General features: G+C 51.8%; 1 protein-coding gene across 6 annotated transcripts in view; it reads left to right on the forward strand.

The window, feature by feature from the left end:
• The window catches only part of NUMA1 (nuclear mitotic apparatus protein 1), an 87,154-nt gene that overhangs the window by 65,875 nt on the left and 5,371 nt on the right, over positions 1 to 15,908 (forward strand). For 4 of the 6 annotated variants that reach the window (XM_028158186.2, XM_054724559.1, XM_028158188.2 and 1 more), the window contains exons 5-19: positions 1,164 to 1,246; positions 1,814 to 1,894; positions 3,415 to 3,502; positions 5,284 to 5,395; positions 5,911 to 6,068; positions 6,314 to 6,431; positions 6,519 to 6,636; positions 6,963 to 7,103; positions 8,072 to 8,194; positions 8,325 to 11,723; positions 12,200 to 12,241; positions 13,698 to 13,766; positions 15,104 to 15,214; positions 15,294 to 15,512; positions 15,630 to 15,784. In XM_028158186.2, the coding sequence (XP_028013987.2) occupies positions 1,164 to 1,246; positions 1,814 to 1,894; positions 3,415 to 3,502; positions 5,284 to 5,395; positions 5,911 to 6,068; positions 6,314 to 6,431; positions 6,519 to 6,636; positions 6,963 to 7,103; positions 8,072 to 8,194; positions 8,325 to 11,723; positions 12,200 to 12,241; positions 13,698 to 13,766; positions 15,104 to 15,214; positions 15,294 to 15,512; positions 15,630 to 15,784 (5,017 nt within the window). The remainder of the gene's footprint in view (positions 1 to 1,163; positions 1,247 to 1,813; positions 1,895 to 3,414; positions 3,503 to 5,283; positions 5,396 to 5,910; positions 6,069 to 6,313; positions 6,432 to 6,518; positions 6,637 to 6,962; positions 7,104 to 8,071; positions 8,195 to 8,324; positions 11,724 to 12,199; positions 12,242 to 13,697; positions 13,767 to 15,103; positions 15,215 to 15,293; positions 15,513 to 15,629; positions 15,785 to 15,908) is intronic. The other 2 variants (XM_054724558.1, XM_054724560.1) reach the window with 1 other exon arrangement.

A 15,908-nucleotide genomic window follows, 5' to 3' on the forward strand; every position in this document is an offset into this window, starting at 1 on the left:
GGTCTGGTGCTGCTCACACTAGCTGGGGCAAGAAGAGTGTCTCTTCAGTCCCAGAGCCCTTCTCGGAGCTCCAGGTACAGCCAGAGGGTCAGTTTTTAGGACTCCTCATCTGCAAGGAGATGGAGGAGAGGGAGGCATCTCTGTTACCCTCTTTGCAAGAAAAACATTTTTCTTGGGTAACTTTAAATTAATTGCTTAGGAAATAGTATAGGGGCAGAGGCAGATTTAAGTTGATATTTTGGCCCTTCTATTCACTGCTCTGTGACCTTTCTGGATATAGGTTCCCTGTCTATAAAATGGAAATAATAATAATTGCTCTAGGTTTTGGGTAGATTAAATAAGATCACCTGCAAAGCTTCTGGCACAGTGCTCATTATCTGCTTTCTCCACCTCCAGAGAATTAAAGGAAAGGTGAGAATGGATTTAGATAAAGCAAGGTGTTAGTAATTGAGCCCAGACCCTCTGGCAGCATAAGAACCAAATATCCCCAGTCTTCCCCATGTGACTCAGCTGCAGGATTCCTCTGTGACCTCAGTTGGAAGGAGAGTCTTTTGTTGTTGTTTTGTTTTGTTTTGTTTTGTTTTGTTAACCCTCACTTAAGGATACCTTATCCATTGGTTTTAGAGGGAGTGGAAGGGAAGGAAGTAGGGTGGGGAGAGAGAGAGAAACATCGATGCAAGAGAGAAACATCGATTGGCCACCTCCCACACCCCCCGACTGGGGCAGGGGATCAAACCTGCAACCCAGGTACATGCGCTCCACTAGGAATTGAACCTGCAACCTTTCAGTGTTGGGGCTGACTCTCTAACTACTGAGCAACACCAGCCAGGGCTGGAGTGACCTGGAATCTTTGGGCTCCTCTGTAGGGCTGAGCAGGAGTTTGTGCGTGGATGGGTGAGTGCAGTGCTATGCCCCAGAGCTGCTGTGAATCCAGCCTGCTTTCTTCAGGAACTATCCCTGTAATCCTTGGACTCACCCAGGATAGAACTCACTTCAGGTGGAAACATGTATGTTGGGGAGAGAGGACATAGGAGTAAGGAGCCCTCCATCTTCTAGCCCCACCAGAGACAGAAACCAGAACATCTGCTCTGACTCTGAGATGTTCTGATGATCTCAGGAATGACCCATAGGAAGTTCACCTCTTATCTACATTGTCATTACAGAAAACCGAAAACATCCATCTTCCCCGGAATGCCTGGTGTCAGTGCAGAAGGTGATGGAGGGGTCAGAGCTGGAACTGGCCAAGGTAGCTATTGAACACCAGACTGGGGGTGGAAGGGTGGCATCAGAAGAACCTGCAGAGCCTTCTCTTAACCCAGAGGAAATGGTGGGGGCTTTATTTCTGGGGCTTGTGGAGGTTTGAGGTAGGTTTTGATAGCCACCTGGATGAGGCAGGGGCTAATTTAGCCCAAAGAGTCTAGGAGACCATGCCATATGACAAGAGTTTACTAGACCATTACTGTGGACCTCAGTGGAGACTTGGCAGGAATCAGGCCTCACCCAGCTGTTGTCATATTTTTCTTTTTAGCTCAGTCTACTTCATTCCTTCTCCTGTCCGGGTGCTGGCCTAGAGGGTTCCATGAGTCCAGGTATTTAGCTGTGCAGGAATCCTGGCACATGGCTTTTTGCACGTAGGCATTGAGTCCTCAAATGTTTCCTGGTGCAGTTTAAGGGCAGTGGCCTGGGCTGCTGAATTCTAGGAGCTTTGGAATAGTCTCCAGAATAGCCTGGGCGGTGGGGGAGAGGGTGGGAGGGCGGGCAGTGAGAAGAGAGACAAGCTCCACTCAGTGACTTCCTCCTGTTTGGTTCCTAGATAACCATGTTGCTCCTATACCAGTCCACCATGAGCTCCAAAAGTCCCAGGGACTGGGAACAGTTTGAATATAAGATTCAGGTAAGCCCTTGTGCCTCCACTCTACCTAGCAGGCCTAGCCTGCATTTCACCTCACCCCATCTGTTTTCTTTAAACAGCACATAGAGTATTACAGCCATTCATTTAGAAAGTCTGAAAAATATTGAAAAGCACAAAGAAGGAAATAACGGTTGCCAATAATCCCATTCCCAGAGATAACTACTACCTTTTAAAAAATATATATTTTTATTAATTTCAGAAAGGAAGGGCGAGAGAGTTAGAAACATTGGTGATGAGAGAGAATCATTGATCGGCTGCCTCCTGCACGCCCCCTACTGGGGATCAAGCTTGCAACCCAAGCATGTGCTCTTGACTGGAGTTGAACCTGGGACTTTTCAGTCCACAAGTTTGGCTCTATCCACTGAGCCAAACCAGCTAGGGCATAACTGCTAACTTTTAAAGGCTATACTTCCAAGCTTTTTTCTTATTTAACTGTACCTGAAACTATATTGTTTGGGTGCTACATAAAAATTGTTCTCTCTTCATGTACTAGTATGTATTCCTGTGTGTGTATGTGTATATATATTTTTCTCAAACTGTCACTCCATTTATTCCTCCTTTCCTCTAGTAGAAAGGATTAGTTAGAGAGAATGTCTTTGTCCACCCTGACAGTCTAGCTCAGTGGTCACCTCCTTTCCCCTCCTCTACATGGCCCCTAAGTGAAGAGGAGTTGGTGCATCTGCTTCATTATAGAGTGAATTGACCTGATTTCCAGGAGCTACTTGCCATAAAGGTTCTGGTGTTGGCCTTGCTTCCTACATGAGCAGCTGTTTTTTATTTCCCAGAGCAGAAGCAGCTAGAATCCAGAGTGGATATACTGTAGGTGACTGGTGGGGCAGTGTCCAGAGAGCAGTGGCCTTTCACGTTATGGTAGAAATGTTGAATCATTCCATTTCGTACTCTGAGCTCATGGTTCATATTGGGGATGGGGTTAGGGTTGTCGTGTGGCATGGAAGGAACAGGTGGTTTCTTCCTCCCTTCAACCTTTTCTCTGCTCCAAGCTGGTCATAGAGCTGGTAGGAAGAGATTCTAGAAGAATAAGGGATACAGCAGAGTTGGCCAGGAAAATTAACTCTGTAGCTTTGGAATTCAGACAAAGAGGGAAGATTTTACAGCTGAGCTGGTGGATAAGCTTTGGATGAGCCCTGAGGTGTTCTCACCTAGATAAACAAGAACAGTGAGGGTCAGCGGAAAGAGGCCACAATAGTCATGCTAAAGCTTTCTGAGCACATTACTTTTCATGCCTGTTCTCATCTCTTGTGGTCAGGAGTGAAGTCAGTTGGAAACTCTAACCCTGAGTGGATATTTAGGGAGGAGGGAGGTGGGAGCAAGTGGGGTGAACGTCTCTAGTGGAATGTTCTCAGCTGGACCATGGGGCTTCCAACTCTTAGAGGAAGAATGGGCTCCTATAGACTTCTGGGGCTGGCACTGTCAGGGTAGTGACCTCCATCCCTTCAGGTGTCCCTAATACTTAAGTGTTGCTCTTTCTCTCTGTGGCCTAGGCTGAGTTAGCCGCCATCCTGAAATTTGTGCTAGACCATGAAGATGGACTAAACCTGAATGAGGACCTAGAGAACTTCTTGCAAAAAGGTAAATAGGGACCACTTCTGAGGATCACCTCCTCTCTGAGCTGGGATCCGGAGTTGTTGAGGAAGGAGGTTGTTTCTGTGTCTAAAACAAGACAGAGTTGGTCCTCAGGAAAATTGTGTAATGGCGTAGGTTGATTTCTGGGCCCTGTTGCCATCATCCCAGTTCATACAGAACTACTTCTAGCTGCCTGGCAGCAGCCAAGCAGAACTTTTTTATAAGTGATCTTGTCTACTGTTACGTTCTCCTTGATCACATCACCACCACCACCACACACACACACACACACACACATTTATTTTTTAATCCTCACCTAAGGATTTTAAAAAATATATATTTTTATTGATTTCAGAGAGGAAGGGAGAGGGAGAGAGAGATAGCAACATCAATGATGAGAGAGAATCATTGATCGGCTGCGTCCTGCACGCCCCCTACTGGGGATCGAGCCCACAACCTGGGCATGTGCCCTTGGCTGGAATCGAACCTGGGACTCTTCAGTCCGCAGGATGACGCTCCATCCACTGAGCCAAACCAGGTAGGGCATAAGGATATTTTTAAAAAATATATTTTTATTGATTTCAGAGAGGAAAGGAAAGAGAGAGAGAAACATCAATGATGAGAATAATTAATCAGCTGCCTCCTGCACACACCCCACTGGGGATCGAGCCCACAACCTGGGCATGTGCCCTGACTGGGAATCGAACCATGACCTCCTGGTTCATAGGTCAACGCTCAACCACTGAGCCACTGCAGCCTGGTCTGCCTGAGGATTTTTTTCCATTGATTTTTAGAGAGAGTTGAAGGGAGGTGAGGGAGAGAGAGAGAGAAACATTGATGTGAGAGAGACACATGTATGGGCTGCTTCCCACATGCGCCCCAATTGGGGCCTGGGATGGAATCTGCAACCCAGGTACATACGTGTCCTTGACCAGGAATGGAATCCATGACCCATGCTGTACCACTAAGCCACATTGCCAAGTCTGTTTTTTATTTATTTTTTAAACAATCATTACTCCTGGTTTAGAATCTAGGAGTACAGTCTTAAAAGATGTTTTTCCTCCACATTCAGCTCTTGTTCTAGATGAGAAAGCAGATACATAAACTCAGTAGGTATGATAAGGGGTAAGTGCTAGGACAGAGAGGAGCCAGTTTTACCAGATGTCTAGCTGGAAGCACAATAGAAAGAGTGATAGCTCTACCTACCTTCTGGTGAAGAGGCCATCGGTGTTGATAGGATGTAAGACTTGGGTCTCGGCCATTCTCTTCCAGCTGCTGAATTTGATGTTCCTCATATTCAGGTTCCTCATGAGCCCTTCAGGTGATGTTGGAAATGTGAGAGGAGAAGCTCTGGGCCAAGTTATGGGTTTGCAGGTCAGAGTATGGCTGGCCATTGAAGTTGTGAGAGCAAGGAGGCCCCATCTGAACACTGAGGGCTTAGAAGATGGGTGGAGGAGGAAGGAGCAAATGAGGGAGACTAATAAGAGTGAGTGTTTAGAAATAGGAGAACCATGTAAAAGTAATCATGGGAACCAAGGAAAGAGAAGGTTTTGAGAAAGTGTGTTGGCAGTGCAAGATTTTAGATTAGAGGAATTCAGAAAGGAGGCTAGTAGCTGACCCAAGAGGTTGTTGGGGCTGAGAGAAGATCCTGCTTAGGTTCTGCCCAGTGGCCGCCTTCTGTAGCTTACATATGTGTGCGCTCCCAAGAGGAGTTCTTAAATTGTGTAAAGATACAAATCTGTTCACCCTCTTACTAACCTCTATGGTTTGTCTGTTCCTTCCCCCAGCTCCTGTCCCTTCTAGCTCCATCTCTGAAGAACTCTCTCCACCCAGCCACCAGGCCAGGAAGGAGGTTCGCTTTCTAGAGCTACAGAAGGTTGCCTCTTCCAGTGGGAACAAGTATGTGCTGAGCCTCTTTCCTGGGACAGGGCCTCAGCATTCAGTCCTGAACTCCCTCCCTTCCTCCTAGACACTAAGCTGCTGAGCAGCCCCTTACATCATCAGAGGTGCTTGCAAGCATCCTGTCAGGCTGGGATGTCCTCACCTGCTGCAGTACTAATTGGGGGAATTGGTTGGGATCTATCTTGGGCAAAAGACCTCTCTCAAAGACTGTTCCCTGTTTATGGAATTCCTTTCTTTGTTGATTACACTAAAGTCCCTTGTCTCAGTGCAGCTCTGCAGAGGCAAGGAGAACACCTCCCTCCCCCTTTATTTTTTGACTTGGAGAAAGAAGGGTTTCCTTAAGGTCATGTCACAAGACATGAGATGGCACTGCAGACAGAACCTGGGTGTATGGGTCTCCCAGTCAGTGCTCACATCCATAGTGCCCTGCTTTCCCCGCCCTGCCTATTGCTGGTCACTTCAGGTCTTATACCTTAAGATGACCATGGCATCTGGGCTATCTCTTTCCTTAGCTTCCTCTCAGCTTCTCCAGCCTCCCCCATGGGTGACATCCTGCAAACCCCACAATTCCAGATGAGACGGCTGAAGAAGCAGCTTGCGGATGAAAGAAATAATAGAGATGAGCTGGAGCTGGAGCTGGCTGAGAACCGCAAGCTCCTCACCGAGAGGGGTGGGTGCTGGCACACAGCAGATGTGTATGAGTGGGCAGCATCTGGGGTTTCCTTCCAGGGAGCAATGGGCTTGTCTGAGGTATGGGCCCTCTGCTGGCCCTGGGCCTGTCAGGATGACCTCCTGGAAACTGGTTCTGTCCTTGCCTCCATCTTCCCTTTCCCTTGGATTGGATGTTTCCTCCTTGCTCTCCCTTCTCCCCTTAGTTCTGCGCTGACTCTCCTCTCCTCTCCCCTTGTCTCCCAGATGCACAGATAGCCATGATGCAGCAGCGCATTGACCGCCTGGCTCTGCTGAACGAGAAGCAGGCAGCCAGTCCACTGGAGCCCAAAGAGCTTGAGGAGCTCCGTGGCAAGAATGAGAGGTAGAGTTCTCTCTTCCCCCTTCCGAGCTCCCTGCCCCACCTTGTACCCATGAGGGACACACTCTTCTCACTGCTCCTTCCTTACAGCCTTACCATGCGGCTCCATGAAACGCTGAAGCAGTGCCAGGACCTGAAGACAGAGAAGAGCCAGATGGACCGCAAAATTAGCCAGCTCTCTGAGGAGAATGGGGACCTTTCCTTTAAGGTGTGTTATGCCCCCACCTGGAGGCCCCTTGGAGTTGAGTTTCTGGACAGTTAACCAAGAGGGGGTTGAGAAGAATTTCCTGGCACCTGTTTGGTGCCTTTGTCTCTCCAGAGACCTGCATACTTTGCCCCTTTCCTTGTCCCATAATTGGTTGTAGCCCTAAATTTTGATCTGTAGTCCTGAGTTAGGGATGTGATTCATTATGATTGGCCTGACGATGGTGGACAGAATCATCAGAGAATCCAGTCCTGGAGTTCTGGAGCAAGCAGCAGTGGTGGTACCAGTTCTGACTCTGGGTAATGGGGCTTCCGATTTGTCTATCTCAGCTGCGCGAATTTGCCAGTCACCTACAGCAGCTGCAGGGCGCCCTCAATGACTTGACAGAGGAGCACAGCAAGGCCACTCAGGAGTGGGGGAAGAAGCAGGCCCATCTTGAGAAGGAGTTCAGCACAGCCCTGCAGGACAAGGTAAAACTCTGTTTGGGGGTATTAGGGCCACCGTCTTGAGCACATGTTCAAAGTTGAATTCTGTTTGACGCTCTCTTCTTTTGGGCCTTTGGGAATTAAGCTGACTTCTGTTCAAGGTTTAATAGTGTGCTGTAATGGAAGAATTATGGGCTTAGAAGTCCAATACACCTTTGAATCTTGTCTCTGCTATTTACAAGGTGTGGATCTTGGACAAGTTACTTGATCTCCTTCTCTCTAAGCATCCTTTCCTGAAAATGGGAAAAAGAACGAGTAGCTGCCTCATCAATCATTGTAAGATAATAATACATAGAAAGCACTTAACACATTGTGTGGTGCAAAGTAAGCTCTCAGTGAATTAGTTGCTATTATTATTGCTGTTAATTAGGAACTCAACTCTGCCATTTATTAACCATGTAGCCCTGGGCCACGCCATTTAACAAATGAGCTTCAGATTCTTGCTCTGTAAAAGGGGCAGTCATAGATATCTCTCGGCTCTATTGTGTGGGTTAGAAATTCAGAAAGGCACCCAGTGCCTGGCCTGTTGTAGGTGCTTAGTGAGCAGTGAGGGGAAGTGGGGGTACAGGAGGGTGTGGTGCTGTGGCTGCTGCTGCTATTGATGCCCAGAGGGGCAGGGTATGTTTTTAAGCTGGGTGGGTATTTGGATAATCTGGAAGCTAAGACTTCCTTGAGGAAGGGTATACAGTGAAGAAATTTGAAGTAAACTCTGTGGCCTTGGGGAAGAAATTATCAGGTCACCTGACTTAATTTAGCCCTCTAGCTAGGGCTAAAAGGCAGGTCTCTCATGGTCCCAGATCCATGATTTCTGAGGGTTTTTTCCTAGGTGAGGGCAAAAGGAGATCTTGGTAACAAGGTGATAGGGTCTTATGTTTTGTTGATGTTCACAAGGGCTTGTGGGGACAGCCAGTGCCTCTTCCACTTCTGTTCATGTGGAGCTCTTTTACTCCCAGAAATGCCTTGAAGAGAAGAATGAAATCCTTCAGGGAAAACTTTCACAGCTGGAAGAACATTTGGCCCGGCTACAGGAGAACCCACCCCAGGAGAAGGGTGAGGTGCTGGGTGACGTCTTGCAGGTAGGAATGCATAAAAGCAACTGTAAGACCTGCATGCTGTGTGCTGGGGTTGGTGTGGGCCATGTTTAGCACATTCAGAGGCCCTGGTGACAGGAGTCATGCTGATCCCAATTTGTCTCTATCTCACCAGCTGGAAACCCTGAAGCAAGAGGCAGCCACTCTTGCTGCGGACAACACCCAGCTCCAAACCAGGGTGGAGGCACTGGAGACCGAGCGGGGCCAGCAGGAAGCCAAGCTGCTTGCTGAGCGGGGCCACTTTGAAGAAGAAAAGCAGCAGCTGGCTGGCCTGATTGCTGAGCTGCAGAGCTCTCTATCCAACACCAGACAGGCCAAGGAAGAACTGGAGAAGGCCTCCCAGGCTCAGGGGGCCCAGTTGTCTGCCCAGGTGGCCACACTGACCTCCGAGCTCACAACCCTCAATGCTACTCTCCAGCAGCAGAATCAAGAACTGGCTGGCTTGAAGCAGCAGGCCAAAAAGGATCAGGCCCAGCTAACCCAGACCCTCCAACAGCAAGAACAGGTCTCCCAGGGCCTCCGCCACCAGGTGGAGCAGCTGAGCACCAGCCTGAAACAGAAGGAGCAGCAGTTGGAGGAGGCCACCAAGGAACTGGAGGCCACCAGGCGAGACCACTCTCAGCAGCTGGCCACTGCTGCTGAGGAGCGGGAGGCCTCCTTAAAGGAGAAGGATTCAGCCCTCCAGCAAGTAGAGGCACTGGAGAAGGAGAAGGCTGCCAAACTAGAGGTGCTGCAACAGCAACTTCAGGCTGCTAATGAAGCCCGGGACAGTGCCCAGACCTCAGTGACACAGGCCCAGCGGGAGAAAGCAGAGCTGAGCCAAAAGGTGGAGGAACTCCATGCCTGTATTGAGGCAGCCCGCCAGGAGCAGCGTGAGACCCAGGCCCAGGTGGCAGAACTAAAGGCCCAGCTGAGGTCTGAGCAGCAAAAAGCAACTGAAAAAGAAAGGGTAGCCCAGGAGAAGAACCAGCTCCAGGAGCAGGTCCGGGCCCTTGAGGAGTCCTTGATGATCACCAAGGGCGGCCTTGAAGAGGAGAAGCGCAGGGCTGCAAGTGCCCTGGAAGAGCAGCAGTGTTGTATCGCCAAGCTAGAGGCAGAGACCCAGAGCCTGGTGGAGCAACATAAGCAGGAACGGAAGGAGCTGGAAGACGAGAAGGCTGGACGCAAGGAGCTGGAGGCTCGATTACAGCAGCTTGGGGAGGCCCATCAGGCTGTGACGGAAGCCCTGCGGCGGGAGCTGGCAGAGGCCATAGCCTCCCAGCGTGAGGCTGAGAGTGAATGTGAGCAGCTTGCCAAGGAGGTGGCCACATGGCGTGAGCGGTATGAGGATAGCCAGCAAGAGGAGGCCCAGTATGGTGCCATGTTCCAGGAACAGCTGATGACCCTGAAGGAGGAATGTGAAAAGTCCCGCCAGGAGCTGCAAGAGGCAAAGGAAAAGATGGCAGGGATAGAGGCTCACAGCGAGCTCCAGATAGGCCGGCAGCAGAGTGAGCTAGCCCAGCTCCATGCCAGCCTGGCCAGAGCCCACCAGCAGGTCCAGGAGAAGGAGATCCGGGCCCAGAAACTTGCAGATGACCTCTCCACTCTGCAGGAGAAGATGGCTGCCACCAGTAAGGAGGTGGCCCGCCTAGAGGCCTTAGTACGAAAGGCAGGTGAGCACAAGGAAACAACTTCCTCTGAGCTACTCAAGGAGCCCCCAAGGGCAGGAGACAGAGAATCAGAGTGGCTGGGAGAGCAGCAGGGGCATCGGTTCTGCAGTACCCAGGCTGCACTGCAGGCTATGGAGCGTGAGGCAGAGCAAATGGGCAGTGAGCTGGAGAAGCTGCGGGCTGCGCTAATGGAGAGCCAGGGACAACAGGAGGAGGAGCGTGGGGAGCAGGAGCGGGAGTTGGCCCGGCTAGCCCAGGAGCGGAGCCGAGCCCAAGCCGATCTTGTCCTGGAGAAGGCCGCCAAGGCAGAGCTTGAGATGCGGTTGCAGAATGCCCTCAATGAGCAGCGTGTGGAGTTTGCTACCTTGCAGGAGGCACTGGCCCATGCCCTGAAGGAAAAGGAAGGGAAGGACCAGGAACTGGCCAAGCTTCGTGGGCAGGAGGCAGCCCAGAGAACAGAACTGGGGGAGCTTCAGCAAACCGTGGAGCAACTGAAGAAACAGCTGGCCAAGATGGAGGGGGAGGACCAGCAGTCTCTAGGGACAGCCAGTGGAGAAGACACTTGTGCGTCAGGAGCCCAGTCTGAGGCTACTGGAAAGACCAAGCGAAGAGGCCCTGACCCGGAGGCTCTGCAGGCAGAGGTGAGCAAGCTGGAGCAGCAGTGCCGTGAGCATCAGGAGAAGGCCTCCAGCCTGGAGCGTAGCCTAGAGTCTGAGCGTGCCTCCCAGGCGGAGCGGGCCACCACTCTGAAGACTTTGCGGGGCCAGTTAGAGGAGAAGGCCCAGGAGTTGGGGCGCACCCAGGACACCTTAGCCTCAGCACAAAGGGAGCTGGCCACCCTTCGCACCAAGGCCCAAGACCACAGCAAGGCTGAGGAGGAGTGGAAGGCCCAGATGGCCCGGGGCCAGCAGGAGGCTGAGAGGAAAAACAGTCTCATCAGCAGCTTGGAGGAGGAGGTGTCTATCTTGAACCGCCAGGTCCTGGAGAAGGAGGGTGAGAGCAAGGAGTTGAAGCGGCTTGTTGTAGCTGAGTCAGAGAAGAGCCAGAAGCTGGAAGAGAGGCTGCGCCTGCTTCAGGTAGAGACAGCCAGCAATAGTGCCAGAGCCGCGGAACGCAGCTCTGCTCTGCGGGATGAGGTCCACACACTCCGGGAGGAGGCAGAGAAACAACGGGTGGCCTCTGAGAGCCTCCGACAGGAGCTGGCCTCACAAGCCGAGCGAGCAGAGGAGCTGGGCCAAGAACTGAAGGCATGGCAGGAGAAATTCTTCCAGAAGGAGCAAGCCCTCTCTGCCCTGCAGCTGGAGCACACCAGCACACAGGCCCTGGTGAGTGAGCTGCTGCCCGCCAAGCACCTGTGCCAGCAGCTGCAGGCTGAGCAGGCAGCTGCTGAGAAACGCCATCGTGAAGAGCTGGAGCAAAGCAAGCAGGCAGCTGGTGGGCTGCGGGCAGAGCTGATGCGAGCCCAGCGGGAGCTCGGGGAACTGATGCCCCTACGACAGAAGGTGGCAGAGCAAGAGCGAGCAGCCCAGCAGCTGCGAGCAGAGAAGGCCAACTACGCAGAGCAGCTGAGCATGCTGAAGGAGGCTCATGGCCTGCTGGCAGAGGAGAATCGGGGGCTGGGAGAGAAGGCCAATCTCGGCCGGCAGTTTCTGGAAGTGGAGCTGGACCAGGCCCGGGAGAAATATGACCAAGAATTGGCAGCTGTGCGTGCTGATGCTGAGGCCCATCTGGCTGAGATGCAGCGGGAAGTACAGAGCACTGCCCGGGAGCTGGAGGTGATGACTTCCAAGTATGAGGGTGCCAAGGTCAAGGTCCTGGAGGAGAGACAGCGGTTCCAGGAAGAGAGACAGAAACTCACTGCCCAGGTAAGGCACCAAGCTCAACACCACCTCCAAAGATTGGGCCTGAGAGACAGACGGCGTTGTTCCCTCTGCATTCCAGGGCCTTAAGCTTCCACATTATCGCAGAGTGTCTTGTCTCCCTCACTCACTGGGTGTCAGAGGAGATGTAGCTGGCAGAGTTCAAGTCTGTTGTCCCCTATTGTCCTAAAGAAAATATCAGTAGCCTCCACTTCCCTGAAGCCTCTGTCCCTGGAGAGTCAAACAGTGAAGGCCATGGCTCATTCTGGAGGCACATTATGAGGTGTACCTGCAGTGGGGGCCCCAGAGCCACTGGGGACTAGAATGAGCCAACTGGCACTTACACATTACTAAATGTCTGGTCCCTTGGGGGAGGGGGATTCTAAGAGTTTCAGTGAGGTCAGCCTGACAATAGGAACAGTGCCTCTTTGACCCCTATCCCCCATCTCACTCTGTCTCCATTGCTCCTCCCCCGTGCACAGGTGGAACAGCTAGAGGTATTTCAGAGAGAGCAAACTAAGCAGGTAACGCCTGGGGTCCTTGCTAAATGCTGGCTGCTTAAGCGGTGACCAGTCTCGGTGCATGACCCCGGCTGCAGCTTGCCTCCGCCAGCTCCCGTTGTGAACTGTTTGTGAAGGGGGCAGGGTCAAGCCATGGAATCCAGGCCCAGGCTGCCCAGGAGTGCTGGGCCCTCTCTCAGGCCTCATCCCACCCGTCCCAGGTCGGACTCCCCACCTTCTGCACTTTCTGCCATTTGCCTCAGGCACGAGGGGTAGGGTAGGCTTCTTCGTCTTTCCCATATCTAAACCAATCACAGACAATTCTTGGGATTCCTAAACTTTCAATTCCTGTTCCAAGTTTGGGTCCTCAATGAGGAGGACTAGCAGAATGACCAAGGCCTTATTTAACTCAGTTCCCTTCTTTCCCACAGAAGCCATAAAGGTGATAAGCAAAGCATTCTTCACAGAGCAGGGAGGGTTGTGAGCTCAGGATGTCTGCCGATGGGTGATGACCCTTTGGGCCTTAACCCCAGGCGTGAAATAGATGTCTGGTAGCAGGAAGGCCAAGGTTGAGAGGTGCAGGAGGGGCCTCTGCCAGAGGAGTTGTATCGTCTAGCTGCCTCGCTCGCTCTCTCAAGGATTTCTCTGTGCTGCCCAGATGTCAAGGCTATTGAGCTGGTTTTTAGCAGGAGCACCCTTTCTCTGCCAGCCCTTCTACCCAGTCACCTCAGGCCTGCGGAGGAATCAGGCTTTCCTTTCTTCCCATCACCTTCTGCAAGGAGCCCAAGACGACAATCAAACTGAATACAAACAGTTAGCAATGGAGCCCTCGCCTCTCGCTTTTGCTGATCATGCTTGAGCTTCTGGAATGCCTGGAGGAGCCGGAGTGCTTGTGGCTGTGATGCTCCCCCTCATCCCTCCCTCCCCTTGCTCTTCCTCTCGATGGGAATTGGGTGGGCGTGGACGTGTGCTGCCCTGCTCTGTCTCCCAGCAGTCTGATCCCCACACTAACCACACTGCTGGCACCAGCCCTAACAGCCGGTGGGTATTGGGAAGAGGACTGATCGTCTGTGGGCTTTTGCTTCAATAGTTTCTGGGAAGGTATTGAATGAGTATGTCTGCTAGTTACAGGCTAGGTCCCCTATTCCTGTCTCCAACCCAAGACAGTTGGGACTGGGAATGGCAGCAGTAGGGTGGTGGTGAGGTGTTAGCTCCCCAGAGTAGATCTCTCCCTGCAGGCCTCTGTCCCTGCAGACTGGGGGTGGAGGCGAGTGTGGGCAGGTGGCTCTGGCAGCACATGAGTGTTGGGTTACCTCACTCAGGTCCTGCCCAGCCAGGCTGAGCCGCAGGCTAGAGAAAGTACCAGAGTTTTTTTTCTAAAAATATTGGGGACTGGTCTGGGAAAACCCCCTAAGTTGCCTGGACATCCAGGGTAAGGCCGGCTGAGTCTTCCCGTCTCCTCTTCCCTCCCCTATCCCAGGTGGAAGAACTGAGTAAGAAGCTAGCTGACCACGACCAAGCCAGCAGGGTGCAGCAGCAGAAGCTGAAGGTGGGACAGTTGGGAGCGGGAAGGTGCTCTCAGCCCTCGGGCTGTGTTGGTTGTGGAGACAAGGAGGGGCACCATGGGGACCTGGCAGCCTTAGATCTGCCTGTGGTTCAAGAACCCCCTGCATGTGCCTTCTGGGATCTCTGAAGGGAAGATCTTTGCATTACAGTAGCAATAACCAAATGCGGTTACTTAAATTTAAAGTGGTTATAATTAAAATTTTAGTTCCTTAGTCACACTAGCTACAGTTTCCCTGCTCAGCAATTAACTGCATGTGGCTCCTGTCTACCATGTTGGACAGGGCAGAACATGGCCAGAAAGTCCTATTGAATAGTGCTGGCCTAGAGTTAATCACATGCAATATTATAATGCAATTTAATATTCTTAATATTTTCAACATTGTCACCGTTTGTTCAATATATGCTGTTTTTGCAGTCTAGGTGTCACAGCTTTTAGCTATAGGAGCAAAGGAATTGGGTCCCATGGCCCTGGGACTTGCTAAAGCCCTGGTGGGTTACAGGAATTGGTGGGAGCTGAGAGCTTCATTTCCCCAGCTCATTTCCACATGCTCCACACCATGTCATGATGATGATAAACAGATGCTTGTTATACTTCTTTTGGGGGCCTTCCTGGTGCTAGATGTAAAAGAGGTAAAGCCAGATGATTCTGTCCAGTGTCTATTACAAACTAAGCACTTGCTGGCCTTGCAGGTGGACAGAGAATCAGACACAGTCCCTGTCCCCAAGGAGTCTGGCCTGGAGAGGAGGCAGTGCAAGCCTCATAAACACCCACACAGGCTTTGGAGTCAGGTGCACCAAGGGTCAGATCATACGCTGCTATTGAGTCACTATGATCCTGGCCAATTGCCTTAAATCTCTGTGCTCATTTTCTTCAACTCTGAGATGGAGATCTAGTTACTTCCCAGAGTCGCTCTGAGGAGAAATGAGTTCACATGTCCTGAGAGCTCCCATCCCAAGTGCCTAGCCCCGTGCTCTGCACCTAGGTGAGAGGATCAGTTCCCTTCCTCCTTGGGGAGACTGTGTACTCATGGAGAGAGAAGGAGACAGTTTGTGCTTGATCTCAATGAAGATAGGGCTGTCAGAGCTCTGCCAGAAATGGCATAAGCTGAATGGGAAAGATCCTGCGGACTGTGGACCTTGCAAAGGTGTGTGGTGTTCAGTATGCTGGAGTTGGTGGGGGTAAAAGGATTTTCCCACTTCCTGAGAGAATATGTAGGAGTCTGAAAATACCCAAGAGTCCAAGAGGCTAGGGCAGGTCAGATTTAGATGGAGTAGCCAGACCACCACCCTGATCAGCCTTCCACATCACATGCTTTCCAGGCCCAGGGAGGGGAAAGCCAGCAAGAAGCCCAGCGCCTCCAGGCCCAGCTGAATGAGCTGCAGGCCCAGTTGAGCCAGAAGGAGCAGGCAGCTGAACACTACAAGCTGCAGGTGAGGAGTCCAGTCCTGGCCCACTGTGCCCTCCCCCACTCTCCACCCCTAGCCCCTACCCACCCGTCTGCCCACACAGATGGAGAAAGCCAAGACCCATTATGATGCCAAGAAGCAGCAGAACCAAGAATTGCAGGAGCAGCTGCGGGGCCTGGAGCAGCTGCAGAAGGAAAACAAGGAGCTGAGAGCCGAAGCTGAGCGGCTGGGTCAAGAGCTACAGCAGGCTGGATTGAAGACGAAGGAGACTGAACAGACCTGCCGCCACCTTACTGCCCAGGTGCGCAGCCTGGAGGCACAGGTAAGTATCTGGCTGGACAGACTCCCTTACTCATCATAATGGATCCCTGTGCCTTCCCCTCCTAAGCCACCCTTGCCTTAGGCTTCTCTTCACTCTCCCTGGCCCTCTGTTTCCCAGGTTGCCCATGCTGACCAGCAGCTTCGAGACCTGGGCAAGTTTCAGGTGGCCACTGACGCCTTAAAGAGCCGGGAGCCCCAGGCTAAGGCTCAGCTGGACTTGAGTATTGACAGCCTGGATCTGAGCTGCGAGGGAACCCCACTCACTACCACCAGGTCAGGAGGCACCATTCATTCCTCAGTCTGTTGTCCATTGAGAGACTATTGCCGGTATCCTGGGCTTGTCCCTTTGCCCTTTGGAAGCTTATTCTTAGGAGAATAAAAAGGCTATGTGGAGGTT

Source organism: Eptesicus fuscus, chromosome 13, assembly GCF_027574615.1.
Source record: "Eptesicus fuscus isolate TK198812 chromosome 13, DD_ASM_mEF_20220401, whole genome shotgun sequence".
NCBI lineage: Eukaryota > Metazoa > Chordata > Mammalia > Chiroptera > Vespertilionidae > Eptesicus > Eptesicus fuscus.